The sequence below is a fragment of the Malaclemys terrapin genome, chromosome 1 (assembly GCF_027887155.1).
Source record: "Malaclemys terrapin pileata isolate rMalTer1 chromosome 1, rMalTer1.hap1, whole genome shotgun sequence".
Lineage (NCBI taxonomy): Eukaryota > Metazoa > Chordata > Testudines > Emydidae > Malaclemys > Malaclemys terrapin.
The window spans coordinates 53,169,017-53,182,106 of NC_071505.1; the positions used below are offsets into that span (position 1 = coordinate 53,169,017).

The 13,090-nt window shown below is 42.7% G+C and overlaps 1 protein-coding gene across 9 annotated transcripts in view; it reads left to right on the forward strand.

Annotated features, from left to right (window-relative positions):
- The window catches only part of NRCAM (neuronal cell adhesion molecule), a 299,477-nt gene that overhangs the window by 194,010 nt on the left and 92,377 nt on the right, over positions 1–13,090 (forward strand). For all 9 annotated transcript variants that reach the window (XM_054024342.1, XM_054024363.1, XM_054024334.1 and 6 more), the window contains one exon: positions 695–806. In XM_054024342.1, coding sequence (XP_053880317.1) covers positions 695–806 — 112 coding nt within the window. The remainder of the gene's footprint in view (positions 1–694; positions 807–13,090) is intronic.

A 13,090-nucleotide genomic window follows, 5' to 3' on the forward strand; every position in this document is an offset into this window, starting at 1 on the left:
GGCTGAGGTTTATGAGAAAAGTCCTTTGTGGACTGGAAGATTCTGAGCAAAGCATATTTTAAACTGCAATATATCTTGTCACTCTCATTATGTTTTTGAATACAACAGGTTTAATTTGATTCAGTTTTTTTCTGTGTCTTATTTGTGGTGTTAGTGGAAGTACAGAAAACATCAGATGTTGAATATGATTCCTGCACCTATGCAGAACCTGCAATATGATTCTTGCACCTTTGCAAAGCCTAATTGAAGTGTGTGGGGCTCTGCACAGATGTAAGGGTCCGTATGAACCCATCACATTGCAGAATCAGGGCCTATGCAAGTACAATATCAAACAGGTTGGCTCTTTTTAATGTATGTGTCCAACATTACAATGTTTCTTATGTCCAGATAGGATTCTAGTATGCTGAGTAGAACCCTAACCCTTTGTAGCTCTGCAAATTCTTACAAAAGGATTTTTGAATTAAATGAACAATACACAGAAAAACTCCTGTGCTAAATTCTGGAATGCCCATATGCATGAAACTGAGCCCTCATTTTAATATTAATGTATATGCTATCATCATACCTGACTATAAATATATTTACTGTCAGTATTCATATGTTTTGGAAGCAGATGGATTTTTGCTGGGTTGGGAAATATGTTTGAAAAATATCTTTCTGATGGTTTTCATTATTCTAATTTTTTTTTAATCAGCCAAGCCATTGACAGAGAGACGACCAACTCTTTTAACTCCGTTGGGGAGTACAAGTAATAAAGTGGAACTAAGGGGAAATGTACTTTTGCTGGAGTGCATTGCAGAAGGATTGTGAGTTGCTTTTTCAATCAAAATGTTCTTTAAATACAAAGGTAGAAATACTGAGAAATATTTCAGAAAGAACATCAGTGCCGTAGAAAGTACTCATAGCATAATGCTAGATGTCATAATGATAGATGTTGTTAGATGCACAGAGACAAGCAGATAGAAACTAAAAACCGAGGTGTTTGTTTTCAAAACATGACACATATATTTGGATACTTATAGATTAAAAACATGTTTAGGACATAAATGAAACAACCCTTATTATGCTGGCCAATCTTTACACATCACAAAACTGCGGCACAAACTCAGTAGTATTGATTGTTTATGTACAAGAGAGGCCAGATAGTAGAATAGCATGGGTGCTTCAGGCTACACTTGGGATGCATCTGCAGAGGTGTAGGGAAGAGTTTATGTTCCCTCTGCATGCCTGAATCAAGCCAATGCTCGTGTTCCCTCACATTTATGAGAACTAAACTCTCCGAAACTACAGAGACAAGTAAGAACCTGCTGACTTGATCTTCATCTACTGACAATAGCTGGCAAATCACTTATGTGGGAAACCTTAGGACCACATTCTATTCCTATCTCTGGCTTTTCTTTGTAAATTAATTTGTTAATTGGTATGTATTTATGCTTCTTTAATATAGTGTTTGGTGGCCCCCACTGGTACCTGTGTGCATAGTAAATCACAAAATAATACTTTTATCAATGAGTCTACCAATTTGATAAATGAATTTTACCTAACACATCTGCTTTTAACTCTTAATAAGCAATTGGCAGAGAAGGGTACATAACTGATTTGGTGCAGAACTAGAAACAGTCTATCACTTGTTGAGACTTCTGTGGTTCCCCAAGATCAAAAAACGGTCAGTGGCCCATGTTAGCGTAAAGTACATGCATCAAAATGGGGTAAAATTTTGAAATATTAACCAAGTACATTGTGTCATCATGCATTTTTCTCTCTTGTCTAATTTCATGGTGTTTTTTTATTAGTAGATAACAGTGCATGTGGAGCCAAATTCTGCTCTGTTAAGCTGTTGTAAATTAGGTTCTTCTAGTTAACACATCATTACTGAGAGCACATCTTACTGTATATAATTTTGGATACTAGATTTCTAAATTGATATCTGCCTTGAATTATTTATATTTGAGATGTGACATTCTACTGGAGAAACAAATATAATTTTTTACATTTAAACATTTTTAAATATATTTCCATAACTTTGGTCAGCTCAGATGTGGTGTTAAAACAAACAATTTGCTATTAGCATTTCAAAATCTCAATACACTACAGATCATCTGATATTTTAGACTTGGGCCCAGAACTTCAACTGCACTGAGTGCATCTGAAAAGAAGGGGTGGTTGGCCTCCCCGAATACAGGGGCTGCTCTGCGATGGGTTCAGCCCAAGCACATTTAGGCCTGGTCTACACTACGAAGTTAGGTCAACGTAAGTCACCTTGTGTCAACCTATTTGTTCATGTAACTATGCTCAAATTTATTTCTGGATAATGTAAGTGTTCTGCTACAGTGAAGAAGTAAAACTACCTCCCTGAACAGTAGGGAGCCCTAGTTGACCTACTGAGGTTGACAGTGTGAGTGTAAACCAGGGGTCAGCAACCTTTCAGAAGTGGTATGCCAAGTCTTCATTTATTCGCTGTAATTTAAGGTTTCGCATGCCAGTAATACATTTTACATTTACAGTGGCCAGCAGATGGAACCCGAGACTGGCAGTGGGCTGAGCAGGGCCGGCAGCTGGGACCCGAGCCTATAAAGCGGGACCCGCTCAGCCCGCTGCCGGTCTGGGGTTCTGTCCGCCGGCCCCTGCCAGCCGGGGTCCCAGCCACCAGCCCCGCTCAACCTGCTGCCGGCCTGGGGTTCCGTCCATCCAGGCTGACAGCAGGCTGAGCAGGGCTGGCGGCCAGGACCCCAGTCCGGAAGCAGCGTGCCATGGTAAATGAGCTTGCATGCCACCTTTGGCACACATGCAATAGGTTGCCGACCTCTGGTGTAGACAATGTGTGACCTGTGTCAACCCTAACAGACCTCCAGCAGCTGTCCCACAATGCCCCATTCCATGTGGCAGTGACTGGTCTGGTTACAGTTGTAAACTCTACTGCCCAGGGGTCACAGAGATGGCAAGCCACTCCCCTACCCCTCCTTTAAAACTCTCTGGATGTTTTTTGAAATGTCTCTTCCTGATTGCCCACCTTTGCAATACACCTATCAGCTCATCCTTGTTGTATCCAAGTTACTGTGTTGGCTCCATGCACTGTTACCTGGAGTGGGCAGGAGGTATTGAATCTCCTGGCCCTGTGGGGAGAAGAGGCTGTGCAAGCACAGCTATGGACCAGCCGTAGAAACATGGACATCTACAAACAGATTACTTGCCACTAACTGGAAGGCTTTCCATGCTGTCTTTTCCTTGCCACGCAGTGCATGGTCAAATGCATCATCTCGAAGAAGTTCACGAATCTGAGGACCAACAAAGACACCTTCCTTTATCTTAGCTTCACTTAACCTTGGAAATTTTCCACGGAGGTACTTGAAAGCTGCTTGTGTTTTGTCAATGGCCTTGACAAAGTTCTTCATCAGACCCAGCTTGATGTGTAAGGGTGGTAACAAAATCTTCCTTGATTCAACAAGTGGTGGATGCTGAACGCTTTTCCTCCCAGGCTCCAATGACTGTCGGAGTGGCCAATCTTTCTTGATGTAGTGGGAATCTCTTGCATGACTATCCCATTCGCAGAGAAAACAGCAGTACTTTGTGTATCCAGTCTGCAGACCAAGCAAGAGAGCAACAACCTTCAAATCGCCACAAAGCTGCCACTGATGTTGGTCATAGTTTATGCACCTCAAAAGTTGTTTCATGTTGTCATAGGTTTCCTTCATATGGACTGCATGACCAACGGGAATTGATGGCAAAACATTGCCATTATGCAGTAAAACAGCTTTAAGACTCGTCTTCGATGAATCAATAAACAGTCTCCACTCATCTGGATCGTGAATGATGTTGAGGGCTGCCATCACACCATGGATGTTGTTGCAGGCTACAAGATCACCTTCCATGAAGAAGAATGGGACAAGATCCTTTTGACGGTCACGAAACATGGAAACCCTAACATCACCTGCCAGGAGATTCCACTGCTGTAGTCTGGAGCCCAACAGCTCTGCCTTACTCTTGGGTAGTTCCAAATCCCTGACAAGGTCATTCAGTTCGCCTTGTGTTATGAGGTGTGGTTCAGAGGTGGGGGATGGGAGAAAATGTGGGTCCTGTGACATTGATGGTTCAGGACCAGAAGTTTCATCCTCTTCCTCTTCCTCGTGTGAGAATGATTCTGGTGCATCAGGAACCGGCAGTCCTCCTCCGTGGGGTACTGGGCGTATAGCTGATGGAATGTTTGGATAATGCACAGTCCACTTTTTCTTCTTTGACACACTTTTCCCAACTGGAGGCACCATGCAGAAGTAACAAGTAACAATTGCTGGTATGATCTGTTGGCTCTCTCCAAATCATTGGCACTGCAAAAGGCATAGATTTCCTTTTCCTGTTCAACCACTGGCGAAGATTTGTTGCACAAGTGTTGCAGCATATGTGTGGGGGCCACCTCTTGTCCTGATCTCCAATTTTGCAGCCAAAATAAAGGTGATAGGCTTTCTTAACCATAGTGATTATACTGCGCTTTTGTGATGCAAAAGTCACTTCGCCACAAACATAGCAGAAGTTATCTGCACTGTTCACACAAGTACGAGGCATCTCTGCTCACTTTGGCTAAACAGAAATGTGTCCCTTTGCCATATCAAACACTGACAAATAAGAGAGCATGATACTGTGTGATTTCTAGAGCTGATATAGGGCAATTTGTTCAGCAGAGTGATGTAAGCTTCGTTATGATTGCCTCATCCATGACTTCTAGGAATAACATGACGCAATTCATATCATGTATGACGCAATACCAGCTTCAGATTGCATCATTCATTGTTTTGCCTATAAAGCAAGTACGGTCCAAACCCAGTCATAGATTTATTCATAGATCCAGTCAAAGATGTATTTTAGTCATTTCTGGTTTAAATTGAGATCCCTTCCCTTTATAACTCACTTATCCTCCGCCATTCCCAAATCAAGGGTCGTATATATTGACCCAATATCTTGAAAACTAGAGCCAGTCAACAATTTTAAGCATCATTTTCGTTCTGAGTGACCCAGAATTAGTAAAGTTTGACTACATTTATTTCAGAAGCATTTTGGCTGTAGAGCAGTGATATTCAGTGCCATTGCCCTGTACTCAGTACCCATGGAATAGGGACTGAAATGTTATTGCTTCAAGTATCAGAAAATCCTTCCCCCTGGCAGGCCATATTCACCATGGCTGGGGCTGTGCCAAGGCGCTCTAAAGCTGAAGTGTCAATATGCATTTCTTATTAAAATTGTTTATGGGATTGAGGAAAGGGAATTTAGAAACTTATCTTTCCCTTTCTTTTGTGACTGTAAATCCATTGGTACATCTCAGTTTTTATCAGCAGCTTCTGCTATGATTGCTTTGAGGGGTGCCCCCTCCACATCCCCAGAATGCTTGACCCCGAGGAGGAGGAGAAAGAAGACATGTTCAGAGAGATCCTACGAACCAGTGCTGCATCAGACTATGAACAAAGGGCTTGGAGGGCCAGTATGACTGACAGCATGGAGACGGAAAGAGGACAGGGGAAAGGCCCAGGAATCCCAGCAGGACAAGGAAAGGGAAATGTATCAGGACATAATGTCCAATAAGTATAATTGTATGATGGGAGGCAGGGTTCTACAGTCCTGGGGTTCATTTCCAATTTATCTCTTAAGTTCCTAAAGCTCATGCTTCAGGGTTCAGACAGCCACCAGCAGGGGTCTGGAAGATCCCCCTATCCAACATATTCAAGGAGGGTTTTTTTTAATCTTCTTCCTCTAAAGCATCAGGGATGGCCATGGCTGGAGATGGGGCATTGAGTAGGGTAGGGCAGGGCTCTGAAGTGGCACAGTGCATTCTCTCTCTCTCAGGTGCTTTGCTGGCTTATTCTTGCTCACATGCTCAGGGTCTCGCTGACCGCCATATGTGGTGTAGAGAATGAATTTTCCCTCAGGTCAGTTTAACAGTGACCTTGTGGGGTTTTCGTCTCCCTCTACAGCATGTGGGTGTGGGTCACTTGCCAGGATTGTCTGGGTATATCGCATTTAACCATTTCCTTGCCATTGTGGGGCCTCAAGTACTGGTGCCCCTTGGTCCCTCCTATTCTCTGCCTGTGGCTCATAGTAGTCTAGTCTCCTGTGGGTTGTAATACTTTGGTCTCATTTTGAATGTTGGGTTTGGAGTGTGGGTACTAAGTGATGTTGGTGGCCTGTGATAGACATGAGCTCAATTAGATGATCTAGTGGTCTCTTCTGGCTCTCAACTCTATGACTCTAAGTTTTAGGAATGTACTGGCGACAAGTTTTTGTTTCAGAAAGTGGAGGAACTGGTTGTGCTCCTGAAGGATTCTAAGGAAAGGGGAGCAAGATCAGCAGAGTAAGGACAATGGACTTCAAAAAAGCAGTTTAACAAACTTAGAGAACTAGTAGGTAAGGTTCCTGGGGAAGAAAAGCTAAAGGATAAAGGAATTCAGGACAGCTGGCAATTTCTCAAGGAAACAGTATTAAAGGCACAACTGCCAATTACAGTATTCCAATGTGAAAGATAGGGAGAATAGTAAGAAGCCATAATGGCTCGATCAGGAGCTCTTTAATGACATGAAAATCAAAAGGGAATCTTACAAAAAGTGAAAACGTGGATGAATAAGAAGGAGTACAAAATAATAGCACAAGCATATAGGGACAAAATCAGAAAAGCTAAGGCACAAAATGAGTTACATCCAGCAAGGGACATAAAAGGCAGTAAGAAGAGGTTTTTTAAATATATTAGGAACAAGAAAAAGATAAAGGAAAGTGTAGATCCTCTACTTAGCAGGGAAGGAGAGCTAATAACTGATAACATCAGGGGCTGTGGTGTTTTATGCCTATTTTACTTCAGTCTTCACTAAAAGATTAATGGTGACCAGATACTCAACACAATTGATATTAACAAGAAGAGAGAAGGAACACAACCCAAAATAGAGAAAAGAACACGATAAAGAATATTTAGATAAGTTAGATGGTTTCAAGTCAACAGGGCCTGATGAAATTCATCCTAGGGTATTTAAGGAATTAGCTGAAGCAACCTCAGAACTATTAATTGTTATCTTCAAGACCTCTTGGAGGACAGATCAGGTCCCAGAGGACTAGAGAAGGGCAAACATAATACTTCTCTTTAAAAAAGGGGAACAAAATGGACCCCGGGAACTGTGGACCAGTCAGCCTAACTTCAATCCCTGGAAAGATACTGGAACAAATGATTAAACAATCAGTTTGTAAGCACCTAGAGTATAATAGGAATAGCTAGTATGGATTGGTCAAGAAAAAATGAATGCCAAACCAACCTAATTTCCTTCTTTGAGAGGGTTACTGGCCTTTTGGATAGAAGAAAAGCAGTAAATATATCTTGATTAAAATAAGGCTTTTGACACAATCCCACATTATATTATCATAAGCAAACTAGGGAAATGTTGTCTAGTTGAAATAACTATAAGGCAAATGCAGAACTCGTTGAAAAACTGTATTCAAACAGTAGTTATCAATGGTTCAAAGTGAAATTGGCAGGGCATATTTATTTAGTGGGGTCCCGCAGACTTTAGTCCTGGGTCCACTACTGTTTTTAATTAATGCCTTGGATAATGGAGTGAAAAGTATGCTTATTAAATTTGCAGATGACACCAAGATGGGTGGAGTTGCAAGCACTGTGGAGGACAGGGTTAGCATTCAAAACAACCTTGACAAATTGGAGAATTGGTCTGAAATCAACAAGATGAAATTCAATAAAGATAAGTGCAAAGTACTTCCATTACAAAGGAAAAATCAAATGTACAGCTACAAAATGGGGAATAACTGGCTTAGGTGGTAGTATTCCAGAAAAGGATCTAGGGGCTATATTGGATCACAAATTGAATATGAGTCAACTGTGTGATGCAGTTGCAAAAAGGACTAATATCAGTCTGGAGTATATCAACAGGAGTGTATGAAATGGAGGTAATTGTCCTGCTCTACTCATCACGGGTGAGGCCTCAGCTGGAGTAATGTGTCCAAGACTGGGCAACACACTTTAGGAAAGATGTGAACAAATTGGAAAGATTCCAGAGAAGAACAACCAAAATGATTAAAGGTTTAAAAAACTTGATCTCTGAGGAAAGGTTAACAAAACTGGGCATGTTTAGTCTTGAGAAAAGAACACTGAAGGGGACCTAATAACAATCTTCAAATACATTAAGGGCTGTTATAAAGAGGTCAGTGATCAATTGTTCTCCTTGTCCACTTAAGTTAAGGACAAGACGTAATGGCCTTAATCTAGAGCAAGGGAGATTTAAGTTAGATACTAGGAAAAACTCTCTAACTATAAGGATAGTTAAGCTCTAGAATAGGCTTCCAAGGGTGGTTGTAGAATTCCCGTCATTGGAGGTTTTTAAGAACAGGTTGGACAAACTCCTGTCAGGGATGTTCTAGGTTTACTTGAGCCTTCCTTAGCACAAGGGGCTGCACTAGATGACCTCTCCAGGTCCCTTCCAGTCCTGCATTTCTGTGATTCTATGATGGGTCTTCTCAGGCAGCAAACCCAAATGCTACAGTCCCTGGCTGACCTACAGGTCCAAAAATCCAAGATTTCCCACCCTGGGTAGTCCTTGGAGAACTCTATAGTCACTACTCCCTGCACCCCCCACATGGCATTCTGGGCCACATCTCTACCCCTACCACTAAGCTGGGGAACAACAACAAAAATCAGGAACAGTGTCACATACATTGACCCGTGAGAACCAGGGTTGGTGTGTGTAGCCACAACAGACTGCATGTGTGCACTCAAATGGACAGAAATGTTACCTCCCTTTCCAGTGTTAAAGTTCCACCCCTTTAATTTATGTTAAACATTTGTGTTACATTGTCTAGGGGTTTTTCCCCCCAAATTGTTTTTCTGCACTGTTTTTCCCACTCAATAAAGTTCTATTTTTGGATAATACAATTATCTTTATTAGTTCACAACACATATTGCAGAATTCATACACAAAGTAATCAGTACTTGTAGATTTACAGCATGTACCATTTAATTCATAGCTTCAGGAAAACATCCGGTCATACTTATAAATGTACAGCTAGCACTACACAATCCTTAGCAGCACCCAAAGCTCTAGGACCAGAGGACACTTCAGCACAGTTAAAGTTAAGTGCTCTTTCAAATCCTTCCTCAACTGTATAGCTCCACAATGGGCTCATGTAAAGGCCCTTGTGTCTGGCTGTTCAAACTCAGCAGATAGCCACTCAACCTCCATCTTCTACCCTGGCACTGGTTTTCCCCCTTTGCCTCACAGATATTATGCAGGACACATTGGGATGTTTTCCTCACTGAGACCCAATCTTGTGAGTAAACACCACCAGGGTCCCTTCAGTCTACCAAAAGCACATTCAATTGTCATTCTGCACCTGCTGAGCCAGCAGTTGAATCCTTGGTGCTGTCAGGGTAGCCAGTGTGCAGCTTCGTGAACCAGGAGAGCAAGGAGTAGGCTGGGCCCCCAGAATCGCTGTTGGCATTTCAGTATCACCAATGATAATCTGCCGGTCAAGAAAAAAAAAAGTCCCTGCTTGCAGTGCTCTGAATAGTTCTGTGTTTTTAAAGATGCAAGCGTCAGGCACCTTCTCTGACCAGCCCACACTGATATCAGTGAAGCTTCCCTGATGATCCACCAGTGCTCGCATAACCATAGAAAAGTAGCCCCTTCTGTTGTACATTGTGGCAAGGTGGGCTGCTACCAAAATTGGGGCAGGCATGCTGTCTATTGCCCCATTGCAGTCAGGAACCTCATTGCTGCAGTGGTGGGAACTTGATCCGTCTCCCAGAGATGCCTGAGCAAGTCATTTCTATCCCACAACATGATGCAAAAATTTCCTAAAAGGTTTGTGCTGGATAGCGGCATGTGGCACACTAGTATACCTACTCACGGAGCACCACGCTTTGCATTGACACAAGTATTCCTGGTGAGTATGTGCAATAACCGACATAAGCAGCCAAGTATGCATTCGCCCAAGTGATATACAAACTTCAGCAGCTATATGCAATGTAACTTGTATTGACCAAAGTTTGTAGTGTAGACATGGCCTTGGTGAGGCACAGGAATGGCTTGCTATGTCTCCTTTGCTCTGTCCATTTCCTTTAAACCAGCTTTCGAGGAGTGGATGATATCAAAACTAATACTGTGGCTCTGTTCTACTCGAAGATCCTCCCTCTATTGATGAAGGTGAGCCAGATCTGTCTGGTAGGGTTGCCATGGGCACAAAATGTCTGGAGTACAGCCAAGAATTGGCGCTATGGTCCTTATCCAGAGTAATGCCGGTTGTGATCTGATCAGCTCTCACAAACTAAGCAAGAATGATCTGGCCTGGTCAGTGCTCAGATGGGAGACTTACAAGAAATAAGTATCACTCTTCCTTCTGAGTCAGCTGTGACTCAGTGCCCGTTAATGGTGTTAGGTGATATAGTTGTGCTACAGTTGTGGTCTGTAGGATGAGACTTAAAACTGAAGCCCTCCCCGGTTAAAATTATGTGACACTTTTTACAGAAGATGCGGGTGTTAATATTTCTTTTTGGCCAGGCCAAATTTAGGGTTAGGTAACTTCATTTGGCCTAACTAAATTCTTCCTGCACTTTCAGTAAGATACAATATTCCTGGTAAAACAGATATTTGCAGTGTGCTGCTAGGTCTACTACTAACAACTCCTGTTGAAGTCAATGATGGTTTTGCCAAACAGTTCCTATGGGGTTGGGTCATTAAACAGCTGTCACAAACCACTCCAGAGGTGCCTTAATTTCAGTATCAGTGAAGTGATTCCTGGGTATACACAGTAGTTGAATTTTTTTCCTCCGAAAAATATAGTTTTGTCAAAATAGACATTTTTTACAGGAAAATATAAATTCAGATGAAAAATTTCTACCTTCCTATGGGAAATGTCAAAAAGAACATATTTTGTTTTGAATTGACATTTATGACATGATTTTTTTTTGTTTTAACTTAAAATGGCATTTCATTTTTGCTATTTGGCTTAAAAACACATAAAATTACATTTTAAGTCAAAATGAAATGAAAATTTTCAAAGATTTTCATTTTGGAAATTTCTTATGTGAAAAATTTAAGGTTTCTGGCCTGCTATAGTATAATTTATAAAGTACAACAAATATTATGGGTTTGCTTAATATAAGGTGACCAGATGACAAGTGTGAAAAATCGGGTTGGGGGTAATAGGCTTCTGTATAAGAAAAAGCTCCAAGTATCAGGACTGTTCCTATAAAATCGGGACATCTGGTCACCCTAGTTTAAGAAGACAGATGCTGCATATATGTGATATTATTGGAAGCTATCTTTTTCTTTGAGTAGTGTCCCTATGGGTGCTCCACTGCATCTGGCTTGCATCCCTGCACTACTGACCGGAGACCTTTGGTAGCAGTGTCTGTTAGGCCCGCACATGTCCTGTGTCCTGTCTCTCCTCTTGCCCCACCATGAGGCTACCCCCCTGCCCCAGTTCCTTCTCAACAGTCCCTGGCAAGAAATGGTGCCATTTGCAGCCCATTTGCTATCATTAATTTCTTTAGCATTCCTAGTAGTCTCCTTAGTCTTAGCCGTAGCCTTTCTTTTTGTTTTCTATACCCCAGTCAAAAAAGGAGACTTTATTTTCCCCCTTTTTCATTGGGGACCCTTTTCCCCAATGGGATATGCCTGATTCACCAGGCTTCAAGAAGTGACCTCCTGCAAAGAGACTATCTCAGTGGCAGGCAAGCACTCTCATGTCATACCATGCCTTGGGGAAGGCCACATCCCACAGAAGTGTGGTCTCTGCCAGTAACTTAGACCCAGGTCTCAAAAGGACAGAGAGTTGATATAGAAAATGATCTTCATGAAAGCAGCCTTCCAATCTTCGGACCTGTGCCGAGAGTCACCTGGCAGACATGCCCGCCACACAACCCTCAACATCAAATGACTGTGTATTGAAGTGTTCAACCAGGGACCCCTCTCGTAAGTCATCATAAAAGAGAGCAGTGAGTCCCCAGAGTAAGCCCCAAGCTATCTGCAAAAGATCTCCGACACATATGGCATCGTTGACACCGAGACAATTCCAGCCCAATATCCATGGCTCATGAAGATCTGGAGCAGCAGATATCGTTGACTTGCCTAAGAACCTGATGGGCACAGGCACCGAGTCAACAGTAATGACTGACAAAGATAGGAGCAAACTACACTCCAGTAAAAAGACGCTGCCGGTATGCAGTGTACCTTCAGCACCATCATCAATGCCCCATCTGGCACTAGAACAGTGGATATAAGCAAGATCCCCGATGCCCTCTGTACTACCAATGGTACCAGGTCAGTCAGCAGCACCGGTATTTAGGCACTCAAGAGACCTCCAGGTATCTGACGTATCAGACTCTTCTCTTCTTGGCACCGGGACTTCAGACTGAGTCTCCTATTGAGGCAGGAGTATTCTCTGGTACCCTGCCATGTACCCCCACTTTCAAGTGAGGAGTCAGACAGCGAGCCAGAGGAGACTGTTTCCCACTATTCCTCCTATGCTCCCTAAGAGCCCACTACCAAGAGGCTCCTTAAGTATAGCCTTGGTATGGCCAGCCTTGGGCACCCCCACCAGGCTCTGTTCCACTACCCCAGTGGCCGTACTCCAAATACTGTCCAGTTTTGGGCCCCACAGTACAAGAAGGATGTGGGGAAAATTGGAAAGAGTCCAGCGGAGGGCAACAAAAATTATTAGGGGGCTGGAGCACATGACTTATGAGGAGAGGCTGAGGGAACTGGAATTATTTAATCTGCAGAAGAGAAGAATGAGGGGGGATTTGATAGCTGCTTTCAACTATCTGAAAGGGGGTTCCGAAGAGGATGGATCTAGACTGTTCTCAGTGGTAGCAGATAACAGAACAAGGAGTAATGGTCGCAAGTTGCAGTCGGGGAGATTTAGGTTGGATATTAGGAAAAAAAATTTCGCTAAGAGGGTGGTGAAGCACTAGAATGGGTTACCTAGGGAGGTGGTGGAATCTCCTTCTTAGAGGTTTTTAAGGTCAGTCTGGGATGATTTATTTGGGGATTGGTCCTACTCTAAGCAGGGGGTTGGACTAGATGACCTCCTGAGGTCCCCACTACACTCCTAC